This window comes from Garra rufa, chromosome 17, assembly GCF_049309525.1.
Source record: "Garra rufa chromosome 17, GarRuf1.0, whole genome shotgun sequence".
Lineage (NCBI taxonomy): Eukaryota > Metazoa > Chordata > Actinopteri > Cypriniformes > Cyprinidae > Garra > Garra rufa.
Window position 1 is genome coordinate 40,887,611 of NC_133377.1, and position 15,576 is coordinate 40,903,186.

General features: G+C 35.1%; 1 protein-coding gene across 2 annotated transcripts in view; it reads right to left on the reverse strand.

Annotated features, from left to right (window-relative positions):
• Positions 1 to 243: 243 nt before the first annotated feature.
• The window catches only part of ankrd28a (ankyrin repeat domain 28a), a 55,267-nt gene continuing 39,934 nt past the window's right edge, over positions 244 to 15,576 (reverse strand). For both annotated transcript variants that reach the window (XM_073821260.1, XM_073821259.1), the window contains exons 17-28: positions 14,875 to 14,949; positions 12,973 to 13,174; positions 10,759 to 10,846; positions 10,558 to 10,675; positions 7,490 to 7,700; positions 6,569 to 6,656; positions 6,282 to 6,365; positions 6,056 to 6,201; positions 4,164 to 4,246; positions 3,564 to 3,646; positions 3,384 to 3,475; positions 244 to 1,221 (exon numbers count right to left, since the gene is read on the reverse strand). In XM_073821260.1, coding sequence (XP_073677361.1) covers positions 932 to 1,221; positions 3,384 to 3,475; positions 3,564 to 3,646; positions 4,164 to 4,246; positions 6,056 to 6,201; positions 6,282 to 6,365; positions 6,569 to 6,656; positions 7,490 to 7,700; positions 10,558 to 10,675; positions 10,759 to 10,846; positions 12,973 to 13,174; positions 14,875 to 14,949 — 1,560 coding nt within the window. In that variant the 3' untranslated portion in view covers positions 244 to 931. The remainder of the gene's footprint in view (positions 1,222 to 3,383; positions 3,476 to 3,563; positions 3,647 to 4,163; positions 4,247 to 6,055; positions 6,202 to 6,281; positions 6,366 to 6,568; positions 6,657 to 7,489; positions 7,701 to 10,557; positions 10,676 to 10,758; positions 10,847 to 12,972; positions 13,175 to 14,874; positions 14,950 to 15,576) is intronic.

Sequence of the window (15,576 nt, forward strand, 5' to 3'; positions counted from 1 at the left end):
ATTGTAATTTTTACGAGAAAGTTTTAGAAACTAAGACTTAGTTCATAATAATGACTTTGTTCCTCGTAGTAATGAGAAATTGTTTCATAAAAATGACTTAATTTCTCATAATAATGAGAACTTCTTGTAATAATGACATATAATGAATTATTGTTTTCAGTGTTCACTTTTTTAATCCATCCTGGACTCCATATTTTCACGTCTGTGCCAATTTTTTGTAATTAATAAGGACAATATGGAATATTAAGCCAAAAATGATTTATTATCTAGAATTATTAATAATTATTAACAATGTACCAAAAGGTCAAGTCACACACCTGATCTTTTCATTGTCTTTGAACTCTTATAAAATAATCACACACACCATTCGAATTCAACAATCTTTCTCACACACAAACACACACACACACACACACACACATCAGGAAGAATGTTATAATTCCTCACAACAGCAGAGGAATAAATACTCTGTTTGAACCCTGAAAGGCTTTTTTTGCTCTTCATTTTTTTCATAATAAATAATCCATGATGATGCAAACCTAAATTCAATCTTCATGCACAAACGGGGATAAAAGTAACGTCTGCAGCTCTTGGTCCCTGATGTCTTTAGTTTCGCCTCCTCACGTTTCACATACTGGGAATGCTGGGAATTACAGTCCCGCAGCAACATGAGCCATTTGCTTCTCATAAAAGGAAACAAATTGGCTTTAAATAATGAATAGTAGTGATACTCAAGGGTTCAAACAGCTTGATACTGTGGAGAATGAACAAACTAGACTGTAGCGTGGGCCATTTCTGTGGCACTTATTTTCCAGTTTCCCGCTTTCTCCTGAGACTTCGGCCACAAAAGTCATAAAGGGATGACCTTAATTAGCATATAGTCACCTTTCAGCCAATAAGGTGTTAGTTTAAGACACTGAGGGGCGTGTTGTCAGTACGTTTCTGAATCGGAATCGTTGAGTTCGTCATCGGGGACGATGAGGCCGTCCTCGCGGCCCAGGCTGTTGAATTTGCGGTAGGAGACGTGTTCGGAGCGCAGCATGGGTAAAGGGTCAAAGGTCACGGTCTTGGATGAGCTGGAGTAGTGGTTGATGGTGGTAAAGGTGAGGCTGGACAGGGTGCCGGTGCTGCTGGGAGAGATGGGCATCATGGAGGCGAGAATCAGCGCCAAACAGTCTGCCACGTCTTTGTTCGGGGCGCAAGCCAAAGCTGGAGTGTAACCTGGTAAACAATTTATTCAAATAAACGTTCTGAAGTTTGGAAAGGTGTGGAAAAAACTAAATAATCTTGTTCACGTTCTTTGTGTTATTTGTCAATGATTCAGTATAAGGCATTTACAGAATTTATAAAATATGCATTCATTTAAAAAGCCAAAGCTTGAGGGTTTTCTGGGAAACACATATTATTAAATTGCATATTTTAAAATTATTTTAATAATGATAAATATTAAATCAGTTAACTTTTAGACATTAGAAACAAAAATCAACAATCAACAAAACTCAACTTTCTTTTTTATTGTTTTTGAAAGAAATTCACTATGGCTGCATCTGTTTAAAAATACAGTAAAAACCTTAAAGGAACACTCCACTGTTTTTGGAAATAGGCTCATTCTCCAACTCCCCCCGAGTTAATAAGTTGATTTTTACCGTTTTGAAATCCATTCAGCCGTTCTCCTGTTCTGGCGATATCACTTTTAGCATAGCTTAGCATAGATCATTGAATCCTATTAGACCAGTAGCATCCATAGACTGTAAAAAATATGGACGTAGTGTCCATGACGTCACCCGTAGGATTCTGAAGCGCTATTTTGAAGCCTATAGCGGGCGGGAGTCGGCCGTCGCCATCTTGGAATCGCGTCACCGCGCGTCACTCCCGGATAATCAAAAATGGGCAAAAAGGCAGGACGTGGGTGGAGCTTGTTGTTAAAACCACGCCCGCCTAGCGCGACAGTGGTGACAGCAGCGGCAATCCCCCTGTCACTCAAGTGGCCACGCCCTTAATTATGCAGAACTTTAAGGCTTAATATAACTTAAACGGATGAGTTATACAAAAATTCACCCCCCTCACAGTTGACATGAAGGGCGAAACTAGCTATATAGACCAAAACCATTTTTTGAACCAGGCTGTAAACATACTTTTTTCTGCTGTAAAGTTGGGCATTTTAACATGGGGAGTCAATGGGACTGACTCCCTTCTGCAGCCAGTCTCTAGCGGCCAGTCCATGAATTGCAGTTTAAGTCACTTCCGTGTTGGTTTCAATAGAGAGAGCGGGAGGTTGCCCCTTGGTAGCATCGCGTTCAAAAATGACCAACGAGTTTCCATATTTGTTGTATTTAAAACTTGACTCTTCTGTAGTTATATCGTGTACTAAGACCGGTGGAAATGCAAAGCTTCAGTTTTCTAGGCTGATAAGATTAGGAACTACACTTCCATTCCGGCGTAATAGTCAAGGAAGTTTGCTGCTGTAATATGGCTGAAGCAGGCGGAGTATTATCAGAAATGAGTTCCCAGCTAGTTTAGCATTAGCACATGTGCTGCGTGGTATTACTGCTCCTGCTTCAGCCTTATTACGGCAGCAAACTTCCTTGACTATTACGCCGGAATGGAAGTGTAGTTCCTAATCTTATCAGCCTACAAAATTTACGTTTTGCATTTCCACCGGTCTTAGTGCACGATATAACTACAGAAGAGTCAAGTTTTAAATACAACAAATATGGAAACTCGTTAGTCATTTTTGAATGCGATGCTATTGGTCTAATAGGATTCAATGATCTATGCTAAGCTATGCTAAAAGTGATATCGCCAGAACAGGAGAACGGCTGAATGGATTTCAAAACGGTAAAAATCAACTTATTAACTCGGGGGGAGTTGGAGAATGAGCCTATTTCCAAAAAAAGTGGAGCGTTCCTTTTATGTTGTGAAATATTTTTACAATTCAAAATAAATGTTTTCTATTTGAACATATTAAAATATAGTTTATTCCTTTGATGGCAAAGCTTTTACATCACATTTGATAGATTTAATGGATCCTTGCTAAACAGAAGTATTTTCTTAAAAATTTCCCAGCTTTATTTGAGTATCATTGAGATTCTATGATTCTTTTTATTGTTTATATTTTCCTTTTTATTTTACGGTTTTAGTAATTTTGTGTTTTTATCGTTTTTTTTTTTTTTTTTTAAATATGCCTATACATTTATACATGTTTTTATTTTTCAGATTTAGTAAATCAAATTTAGAGTTTTTTATTTCTTTATATATTTGTTTTATATTTAACCATTTCATTAAATGTAACAATTTTTTATGGTTTTAAATTCAAATACAATAATTTTGCTTTAACACAAAACTCACTCTAGTCTGTGATTTGAAATGCTTCAAGCACTCACCGTTCTCATCAACGGCGAGGACACTGGCTCCCTTACCCAGCAGCTCCTGTACGACCACCGTCAGTCCGTTACGAGCAGCGACATGCAGCGGCCTGAGACACGACACAGAGAGAAACAGCTCTCCATAATCCTGAGATGAAGAGGACAACGAATGCAAAGAGATACAGACACAGGACTTACGTCTGCAGCACTGCATTTGTGCAGTTGATGAGGTTTCTATCCGTCACCTTCTCAAGAATTAACAAGGCACTGGTTTCATGCCCCTAAAACACACAAACAATAAAAATAAATTAGATTTGCATTACCTAATGGAAATACTAGCACACAAGAACTGTAAAAGAGATACTGGGATGTTAGATACTGCATGAATAGACCATAAACATTCGGGATGCACGAGCATCATGGTTACAAAAAACCTGGGAGAGACAGCCTTTGTGGCTAGAGAATTACACAGATACAATATAAAATAGTTAGATTTAAAAGGAATTATTTAATACACAAGTTTCAATTGAGCTGAATTGCTGAAATTAATGAACTTTTCCACAACATTCTAATTTATTGAGATGCACCTGTATGTGGGGGAAAATATATCAATTAAACTGAGGATTTTTTATTCACTGAGCAACAGGAGTAATTCATTTTATGCTTAAGCAGCTCTGTTTACATGCTTGTTTGGTCTGTGTTTTTGTAGTTTGATTGGCTGCAGGGCTGCACTGCTTTACAGTTGATGTCAGACTGTCATGTTCAATGTAAATCAGTGTGTGAGTGTGTGTTTCGTACCTTACTGCAGGCCAGATGCAGGGCTGTGTTTCTGTGAGCGTCCTGTAATGTCAAATCAGCTTTAGCACTGCTCACCAGCACCTCTGACAAACACAATCACCACCTTACATTAATATCAGCTGCTGTCAGACACATCAGACATGATTACAGGAGCTTTCTGAATAACAACACATCTGGTTTAATGGCATAGACATTTGAAGGAAACTGTAGAGCCACCTTGAGCCACAGCAACACAGTAGTATAAAAGAAGTCTCTACATTAATTGTTGTTATTTGCTAGCTATTAAAACGATTAAAAATCATATTTTGTCACTGAAATAAAGCTGAAATAAAACTAAATATTAAACTAAATGTGACCCTGAACAACAAAAGCAGTTGTAAGTAGCACGAGTAGCAATAGCCTATACTTTGTATAGGTCAAAATTATCCATTTTTCTTTTATGCCAAAAACCATTAGAATATTAAGCAAAGATTATGTTCCATGAAGATATTTTGTAAATATCCTACCATGAACATATTGAAACTTATTTTTGATTAGTAATATGCATTGCTGAGAACTTCATTTAAACAACTTTAAAGGCGATTTTCTCAATATTTAGATTTGTTTGCACCCTCAGATTCCAGATTTTCAATAAGTTATATCTCGGCCAAATATTGTCCTATAGCAAACTATACATAAATGGAGAAAATTTACTTCCTTATAACTGGTTTTGTGGTCTAGGGTCACATATAATATACTAAAACTGAAACAAAAATGAAATAAAAATACAATTAAAGTTAAATAAAAACAAAAGTAATCAAATTGACAAGCACAGAAAAGTACTAAAACTGAATCTTATAAATAAAGCTGAATAGAAATATATATATATATATATATATATATATATATATATAAAAAACTATAAAAATGACAAAAACAAAATTACTCAAATTAAAATTTAAATACAAATAAATTAAAGCTATATATAAATATTAAAAGAAAGAAAGAAAGTAAAAATTGCAAAAGCACAAAATTACTAAAACTTATAAATAAAGATGAATAGAAATATAAAAACAATAAAAATGGCAAAAACACAAAATTGATCAAATTAAAACTGAAATTAACAAATAAAAGCTAGCTAAAATAAAAAAATATTAAAGAAAAAATATTTAAAAATGCAAAAACACATAATAAAACTGAAATAAAAATAAAACCAATCAGAAATATAAAAAACTAAACTAATGAAAATGTCAAAAGCTCAAAATTACTAAAACTGAAAAAAAAAAATAGAAATATGAAAAACCAAAACTAATAAAATCGACAAAAGCACAAAATTATCAAAAGAAAACTGCACTTAAAATAACGATAAATGGAAATAGAAAAAAACTAATAAAAATGGCAAAAGCACAAAATTAATAAAACTAAAATAATTCAATTAAAGCTAAATAGACCAAAACTAAAAAAAAAAATGGCAAAAACACAATTACTGAAAATAAAATGTATTAAATTAAAGCTAAATACACACAATTACTAAAAGTAAAACTGAAATAAAAATAAAGCTAATTAGAAAAAATAAAAAAACTAAATTACTGAAACTTAAACTGAAATTATGCTAAATGGAAATGTATAAAAAAATAATGCAAATAAAAAAAAAAACTAAAACTATAATTAATATGGAAAGCCTTAGCATACTGTTTGGCAGCGTTAGGGAATGTTATTTACAAAGGTAACATGTTATATTGCAATGATAATAAAAGTAACTAATTCTGTTACATTGTAACAATTCAACAGCATTTGACAGTTAATAGAACTTTCTTTGCTACTTTGTTACTAATGTTGTTCTCCAGTCTGATCATCTGATAACTGCAGAAATCCACTTCTGCTGTATATGAATAGAGCAGCGTGTGTCTCACCGACGGCGTTAGTTTGTCCGTTTTCTGCAGCCATCATGAGCGGTGTTTTTCCCAGCATGTCAATGGAGTTGACCTGAGCGTTGTGACCCAGCAGCAGCTGCAGACACTCCACATGATCGGTGTATGCGGCGGCATGAAGCGGCGTCCTGCGGGACACACAAAACACATCCACTCAACAATGTACTGTAGTGCTGTTTTGAAACATCGGAGGAAAACCTGTTCTTACCTGGACTGCGAGTCTGTGGCGTTTACAATCGCTGGACCTAAAGTTTCTATCAGCATCTCAGCAGCAGACTCATTATCATTAATACTGAAACACAGAGACGAGACACATGTAGAAAAAGATTATTGGAGTATGTTTTACAAGATACTATTTCAATCTTTCTACTTCAGAATTTCAATGTTACTTGCCATTTCTATGAAATTTACTAGCATTTTCTGTGTGAGTACAGCATATTTTATTCACTGTGTGATGGTTTAATATGAAGCACGATATGAGCAGGTGTTTCTTACACAGCGCAGTGCAATGGACTGAAGGAGTTTCCCTCTGACTTGTGAAACACGTCGTACTCTAACAGCAGCTCAACACACGCGTCGTGACCTGAGATGGACAGATCAACACAGAAAATAAAAGAAAAAAAAATCTGAGATCAAACAGAGACTGTGCTAATGCTGAATTTATTACAGCCCTGCATTTTGAAAAATAAATCGGCTGATTTGCAAGAAAGACCAAATATTAATTTGATGATGCCGAGGTAAAACTATCAATAAAAAGTTATCAATAAATTCAAATATAATGGAAAAATGTTTTCAGATCCCCTGATGATTTTGAATGTTTTAATGACACAGAGAATAAAGAAGCATTACAAATATATCAACAGTATTATTATCATTGAAAAATATTTAAAATATTAGTTTAAATTCAAATTTTAATTTAATTGAAAAGTTTTAGTAATTTTGCAATTTTTTTAAAAGTTATTTTTAGTTTAAAGTTAAAGTTATTTTATTTTTAATTTAATTTCAGTCAGCTATAATAACCCTGTGTATCATTTAATGTTTTTAGCTTTATCCTCTACAAAATCTCTAATTTTCTGTGGCTGTTCAGGTAAAGTAGAACATAGAAGAAAATGCAAACAGATGTTTTCTGTCACTGGCCATAATTCTGGTTTTAACATGAATAATGTCATACATGTACATAAAAATGGCTAAGAATTCAACAAATAGTTGTAATCTGGCTCAGATGAAACATGTATGTGTCAGTTTCCTCTGCTGATTAAGAAAGAATGTAATACTTCTTCACCTAACAAACTGTAGTGAACTAAACAGGCACAAACCTACTAAGAAACAAGTGCTGGATTTTATTCAGCAAACATGACACTGGCCTGCATTTTACAGTATCAAATCAGTTTGCTCAGTGTAACATCACAGATGTACCGTTATAACAGGCCCAGTGCAGCGGCGTATAACCACAGTTGTCCTTGAGGACGAGGATGGTCTTCTGGGTCTTCAAAAGGGCCCTCAGAACCCCCACATGACCGCAGGCAGCTGCCAGGTGCATAGGAGAGCGCCCTCTACTGTCCTGAACCAGCAAACTGGAGCCGTGCTGCAACAGTGCCTCCACACACCCCTGGTGACCCATCACTGCCTGTGACACACACACAAACAAAGTGATACACACACACACTGACACAAAGCAGCACTTAGTTTAGAATGAACAACTTTAAAGGAATGGTTGTTTGGTAAAAGTCTGTCGAGAGTATGTGTGGCATAAAATGGATTATCACATTACATGTGATAATATATCGCATAATAAGGACCTATTGGTGGCACTTGTTGGGGTCTATTATACTTTTTAACTTTTTGAATTTTAGTCAGTGTGTACATCTACAAAGTTTCAAATTTCAAAGTCCACTACAAAGGGAGTTTTCTAAAAATCCCTTTTCAAGAACTACAATGAACGGCTCCTTTGGACAACAGCGTTTGTTTTCCGGATGCTATTATGTCACGCAGTACATTAGAATAACATTCAAATAAATCCTACGGAAATTCAAATAAATCCCACGGAAATTCAAATCTTTGGCGGGTGGGGAGGGAAAAGGAGAGGGTTATCCTGATTTTAGTGATGTAGCATGGACAGCCACTTCTGGGATGCTTTAGCGAGCCGCAGGGCGGCTTGTATAAACGCAAGTACTGACTAATGGTGCGTTCACACCAGACGCGAATGACGCGTTAAGCGCGAGTGATTTACATGTTAAAGGTTGTATCAGCTATTCTAGGCTGAAACATACAGTGTCACTTTCAGCTGACCTTCTTCACGATCCGCTCGCTGCCTGCCCCATAAATTGTCTGTAAAAAAAAACGCGTCTCTGTGGTCAGCCTAGGGTCCGAGAAATGCCAAAAAAAAAAAAAACGGTGCTACCAACAATTCCACAGCGAAACAAACAGTGTTCCAACCAATCACCGTCAGGGGGTTGGTGTTGTGGACTTTCTTCTGGTGCAGGGATGTGAGGGAGGCAGAGCGAAAGTCCACAAAACCAACCCCCTGACGGTGATTGGTTGGAACACTGTTTGTTTCGCTGTGGAATCGTTGGTAGCACCGATTGCTTTTTTGGCATATCTTGGACCCTAGCCTGACCACAGAGACGTTTTTTTTTTTTTTTACAGACAATTTATGGGGCAGGCAGCGAGCGGATCGTGATGAAAGGTCAGCTGAAAGTGACACTTTCAAAGACACAATAGACCTTCCTGTGGCACATTTCGTGAGAATGACGTGATTCGCACAAATTGAGCATTTCGGTCGTTTTAATACACGTAACGCGTGATTCGCGCAGGCTGAAAAAACTGATCTTTTGTGAATGTTTGTGCCGCATTAACCAACCAGGATCTTGCTCTAGTAGTGACGTGATTAAGATGCATGGAGGGGAGGCAGAAATCCGAAACAACAATGGAGAACAAAATCATTGTCACTGGCTGTATCCGAAATCGCCCCCTATACCCTCAAATAGTGCACTATTTGAGGGTACATCCATTTTAAGTGGTGTTCGAAACCAGTGGACGTTCTCGAGTGCACTCATTCAATCCCACAATGCACCGCAAAAACGAGTCTACAATCGATGACTCCACGGCGTAATACAGCTAACACAAGTACAAATTCGTTGTAAATTGATTATTAAATTGTTTAACTAGGGTTTAAACGTAATTTCAAGATGTGAACATAGTTCAAGATAAATGCTTTAATCTTATTACTGGAACTGTCCGTTTTAAATGATTGTTAAACAGCAAGCATACTATGGAAAAGCGGCAGTCCTTCCGGTGCACTTAGTGTCCGAATTCACTCACTCGTTTTCATTCACTGCTTCAAGTGAACTGTATGAGTGGACTAAATGTAGGGAATAGTGAATAGGGTATAGGGGGCGATTTCGGATACAGCCACTATATGTGGATACTCAGAGCTGTATGATACATCTTCATACTTTTATTTGTCCTATTGCATTTCACACGCAAATGAAGCGAATTTCACGGCCGAATGAAGCGAGTAAATTCAAAATGTTCAAGCGATTTACTCGCGAAAGTTGCGTCTGGTGTGTCCACAAACTGCTCCGGAAGCCGTGTTGGAGCTACACTGTTGGCGTGTGCAGTATAGAGGGTCGAAACACAAGCATTGACTAGAGTGACGATCATCTGTTGCCGCTCCGTAGACGTGTGCAGTGTGTGGTAATTGATCATACAGTGTAGATAGCTTCACTAGCCTTATGTTGTAGCTGGTTTCAGGCATGTAAATAATTAAATAAATGAGCACAATAATGATAATGTCATGTATCTGTGATCTCGCAGGCTGACGATAGGACCAACAATACAGTAGCTTTTATTTACTCACCCTCCATGCATCCTAGGTGTATATGACTTGCTTCTTTCAGACGCATGCAATCGGAGTTATATTAAAAATAATCCTGGCACTCCCAAGCTTTAGAATGGCATAGACTGGTGTTTCTCTCCATCAGTACAAAACAAGACAATCCATAATAAAAAGTGCCTCACGTGATTCCAGGGGGGTCAGTAAAAGCCTCCTTTAGCGATGCAATGTGTTTTTGTAAGAAAAATATCCATATTTAAAACGTAAGAATCAGTTTAATCTAGCTTGCTGCTATGGGAAGGGGCGTGGCAGGACTGAAACAACGTCTAAGCTGTTCGCCAATCACAACGCAGTGGGACTGCTAACCAATCACGACACACTTTGTCTGACCTTCATTAAAACCCGGAACTAATCGAGCAATTTGTGCAAGCCTGGGGACAAAACTATTGTAATAATGTAAATTATGTGAAGAATGTTCTAGTGCACCCCCAAAACAAAATAAACACTTTGTAAAAGAGCATAATAGAATAACTTCTCTTGAAGCCATTCCTTTAAAACTGAAGTACAAAAGAGATTTAAAAAAGATAAATGGAGAATAAACTGAAACTGAGGATGAAGGCAGATAAAGGCATGTCTGTGTGTGACTGACCCCACGGTGGAGGGCCGTCCTGCCCCATTTATCTCTGGCCTCTGCACTGGCTCCTTTACTCAACAGAAGATAAACGCAATCTGTGTGTCCACCCAGAACCGCCAGCATCAGAGGAGTCCTGATGACATACACGCATGATCAGATCAACAATGCCACAATCATTTAACCATATATCTGAGATACTGCAGTCCTGTAACTCACTGTCCCTTCCCATCGCGTATGTTGACAGCCGTCTGATGGTCGGCATTGTGGATGAGCAAACGCAGACACTCAGAGTGACCGTTCATAGCTGCAGACGGACAGACAGACACAAAATTACACAATAAAATAATCTAATTTGACCTCACATACACTGCAGCTCAAACTCTGGGATCGGTAGCATTTTTAATGGTTTTTAAAGATGTTTCTTATGCTCTTCAAGGCTGCATTTATTTGGTCAAAATTACAGAAAAAAACTGTAATATTGTGAAATATTATTTTAATTTAAAATAACTGTGAATGTGAATAGATACAATACAATTTATTCCTGTGATGCAAAGCTAAATTTTCAGCATCATTACTCCAGTTTTCAGTGTCACATGATCCTTCAGAAATCATTCTAATATGTTGGTTTTTCATCAATGTTAAAAACAGTTGTGCTGCTTAATATTTATTTGAAACGTGATACTTTTTCAGGATTCTTTGATTAATAAAAGTTTTAGAAGAACAGCATTTATTTAAAATAGAAAGGTTTTCTTACAATATACAATACTGTTCAAAAGTTTGGGGTCAGTAAATTTTTATTCTTTCTTTTATGAAAGAAATTAATAGTTTTATTCACCAAGGATGTGTTAAATTAATAAAAAAGTTGATAGCATATATTTATATTGTTGGAAAATATTTATATTTTATATAAATGCTGTTCCTTTTACCTTGTTATTGATCAAAGAATCCTGAAAAAAAAAAAACATCACAGGAATCAATTATTTTTTTAAGTATATTAAAATAAAAAACATTATTTTATATTGTAATAAAATTTTGCAATATTACTGTTTTTTCTGTATTTTTGATCAAATAAATGTAGCCTTGATGAGCATATAAGACTTTAAAAACTTAAAAAAAGGTAAATCTTACTGATCCCAAACTTTTGAGCGGCAGTGTATCTCTCATAACCATGTACCATCCAAGTATTATAAAAACAGTGTATTTTGACAGAAACAGAAGGACATTTAGACAGAAGGACACTATATGACTGATATGTAAAGTAGGCTTGCATGACATTTTTTAAGTCAATGTTAAATTGGAATTTTTTTTTCTTTTTTTTAAAGAAATAAACACTTTTATTCAGTAAGGACATGTTAAATTGACCAAAAGTGACAGTAAAGACATTTACAGTATAATGTTACAAAAGATTTCTATTTCAAATAAATGCTGTTCTTTTGAACTTTCTATTAATCAAAGAACCCTAAAATAAAATGTACCAGTTTCCACAAAAATACTGGGCAGCACAAGTGTTTTCAACATTGATCATAATCATTAATATTTGTTGAGCAGCAAATCAGCACATTAGAATGACACTGAAAACTAGAGTAATGATGCTGAAAATTCAGCTTTGCATCACAAGAATAAATTCTATTTTTTCTATATGTGACCCTGGACCACAAAACCAGTCATAAGGTTAAATTTTACAAAACTGAGATGTATGCATCATATGAACGTTCAATAAATAAGCTTTCTATTGATATATGGTTAATGGTTTGTTAGGATAGGACAATATTTGGCCGAGATACATCTATTTGAAAATCTGGAATCTGAGGGTGCAAAAACATCAAAATACTGAGAAAATCACCTTTAAAGTTGTCCAAATTAAGTTCTTAACAATGCATATTACTAATCAAAAATTACATTTTGATATATTTATAGTAGGAATTTTGCAAAAAATCTTCATGGAACATGATCTTTACTCAATTTCCTAATGATTTTTGGCATAAAAGAAAAATCAATAATTTTGACCCATTCAATGTATTTTTGGCTATTGCTACAAATATACCCCAGCGACTTAAGACTGGTTTTGTGCTCCAGGGTCACATATATTCACATAGAAACCAGTTACTTTAAATTGTAATAATATTTCACAATTTTACTGGTTGTACTGTATTTTTAACAAATAAATGCAGCCTTGGTAAGCAGAAGAGATTTCTTTTACAGACATTAAAAAAACCTTACTGACCACAAACTTGATAGTAATACTGAATATAAAGGTGTGCTAAAGGAAATTTCATTTATTAGCTACTAAGCACCTCAAATAGACCTAAACTTCTATAAAAAATAAATAAAATGTATTAATTTAGGTAGCAATGTAGCAATTTCAAAAACTTCAAAGCCAGTCGATTTTCCATAGCATACATCAGTGATGTCTATGTGTGTGATGCAGACCTGCGGAGTGTATGGCGCTCCTCTTGTGTGTGTAGTCCTTCAGCATCATGGACGCGCCCTGATTGATCAGAATATCCACACACTCCACGTGACCCCTAAACGCCGCCAGACTCAGAGCCGTGTGACCCTGAGGTGTCCTCACATCCAGATCCAGCAGAGACTGGACCAGAACCTCCAGAGCGTGATGGTGACCGTGATACGCCTGGAAAAACATACACACAAAGTTCAGTTTACATAAAAATAATAATAAAAAACAGATTCCAAATCTAAAAATCTGACTGGATAAGCCACATTTTAAAGAACTAAAGCTGACTTTGACTTCTGTGTTAAACCTAAACTGGACTAATGACTTGCTTATTGTGATTATTATTAATTTTACATTTAGGCCTTGTTTCACAGACAGGGTTTAGACTAAACCAGGATTAGGCCATAGTTCAATCTGGACATTTAAGTAATTTTTAGAAACCTGCCTTATAGAAAAAAACATTACTGCGGTGCATCTTAAGACGAAACAAAGGCACTGATATATTAAGTTTCTTTCAGCTGAAACAGCTCAGACTTACATTCTAGTCAGGGACTGGGCTTAAGCCTTGTCTGTGAAACCAAGGGTTAATTATTTAATGAAAATAGGTTTCTTTTTTTAATTTTTGAAAATGTTATGCTTTAACTGAGCCAATTCTCAGATATCACTTCTTGTTTGAATTTTAGTTAAATTGTATTATTTTGTTATGTGCTTTTGTCATTTTTAAAATTTTTAATACTTCTACATAACTTTAGTTTTATTTTTTATTTTTAGTATCATCATTCAATACAGCATTAAATAAGAAAAACGGTGTACTGCATCAGTGTTATTATCGTTAAGTATTAAAAATCAGCATTTGAAATAAAGCTGCAATAAAACTAAATATAAATATGGATAAAGTAAACTTAAGGGAAGAAACTGGCAAAAACACACAATTTTTTCATGCACCTGTCAAGTTGGAGATTTTGGGCTTTTCGGTTTTTTATAAAGTGTTTTTTCAGACTAGTGGAAAGAAAACACCCGAAAGACATGGTTAAATGTCTTTTTTTATAGCACTTTATCTATTTGTGTCAATAGATTTCAATTACAATACAAATTTTTAAAGGCTGTTTTCTCAAAATGAGTTTTTTCTCCTACAAAGAGCCATAAATCTCCACTTCAGTAGCACTTACACACACCAAACTTTACATTTATATTCTTGTCTATATCCCAAAGGAATTTACAGAGGGATTTGTTCATATATAATTTGCTTGATTTTATACATTTATTTCTCCAAAACCTGTAAAAATATATGTTTTCTGTCTGCTCTAAGTGTTTTCTGAATTATGGTGTGACAAAATGAGATACACAAAATTCCTTCAGTAAAAACTTTTGACTCTTATATGTGGAAAAATAATAAACAAGAATTTTGAAACTGACTTCATCCAGTGTTTAGATTTTTGTACTAGAAATGTATGCAAATTAGCGCATAGTTCATTAAACAATGGCTCATTTGCATATTAAAACCTAACATTTTAGAAAACTTGTAATACAAAAAATCCTTGCAATTATCAATGTAATCAATCAACTGAGTAAGGTGATAACTATTAGTTAATTTTTTTACCCTATTCACCTGCAGTGTCTCGCATTAAATTAAAATGAGAAATAATAATGTATAAATATATTATAAAAATATAATATTTTCTTATTTGATTTTAGCTTTATTTTTAGTATTGCCAAAAATAATTATTAATAGTTCAGCTAACAAAAGTAACACTGACGCAATGCACAGTTTTCCCACTGTCTGATGCTCACTATCTAATATGATATAATATATAATAAAATATATGAACTATTTCATTATTATTGTTCGGAGACACAGATCTGAAGCTTTAACTCACCGCTAAGTGTAAAGGGCTGATGGGAGGCTGGACATCTGTGTCTCTTAAGATGCTCGATGCAGACGTGTCCATCAGCTGAAAATACACACACATTCATGACTTTATGAATTCAGAAGAATAAGGTGAAAAAAACAAACATTTTGTTTATACTTAAAAACATGAAATGGCACTGCATGTTAGGTTCAGAGAAACTGAATATTGGACTTGATTTTATTGATCAAGTTTTGATTGGCAAACAAAAGCATGCACATCAATCTCAAATGGGTGCTCGACTAAAAAGCAACAAGTAGAAGAATAAAGTATAACGTCGGCAACACCAAAGCTCCAAAAATGTATAAAAATATGTGTTAAAAAACTTTCGCATTGCATATGTTACGTTTCGAACACGCAGGCTCTTCTTCAGACGTTTATCAAGTTTTGATTGGATCATGAAATGTTCACTTAGCTTGGTTATGATTAACAGAACAATGGTTTCAGAGACAAAAAAAAAAGTTATTAGGGGTGAGCGGGGCACAACCTAACGCGGGGTTAATTGTAACACACGTGGTTTAAATATTTCCACACATGCTAGCATAACCAAATTTACGGTGTTTACTAGTTGCCATAGCAACACTATGCAGAGAAAAAGGAGCGCCAAAATTCAAAAGCATTTTGAAGATATCGCTGAATATTTATTTTACCATAGTAAAAGTACATTTCTGG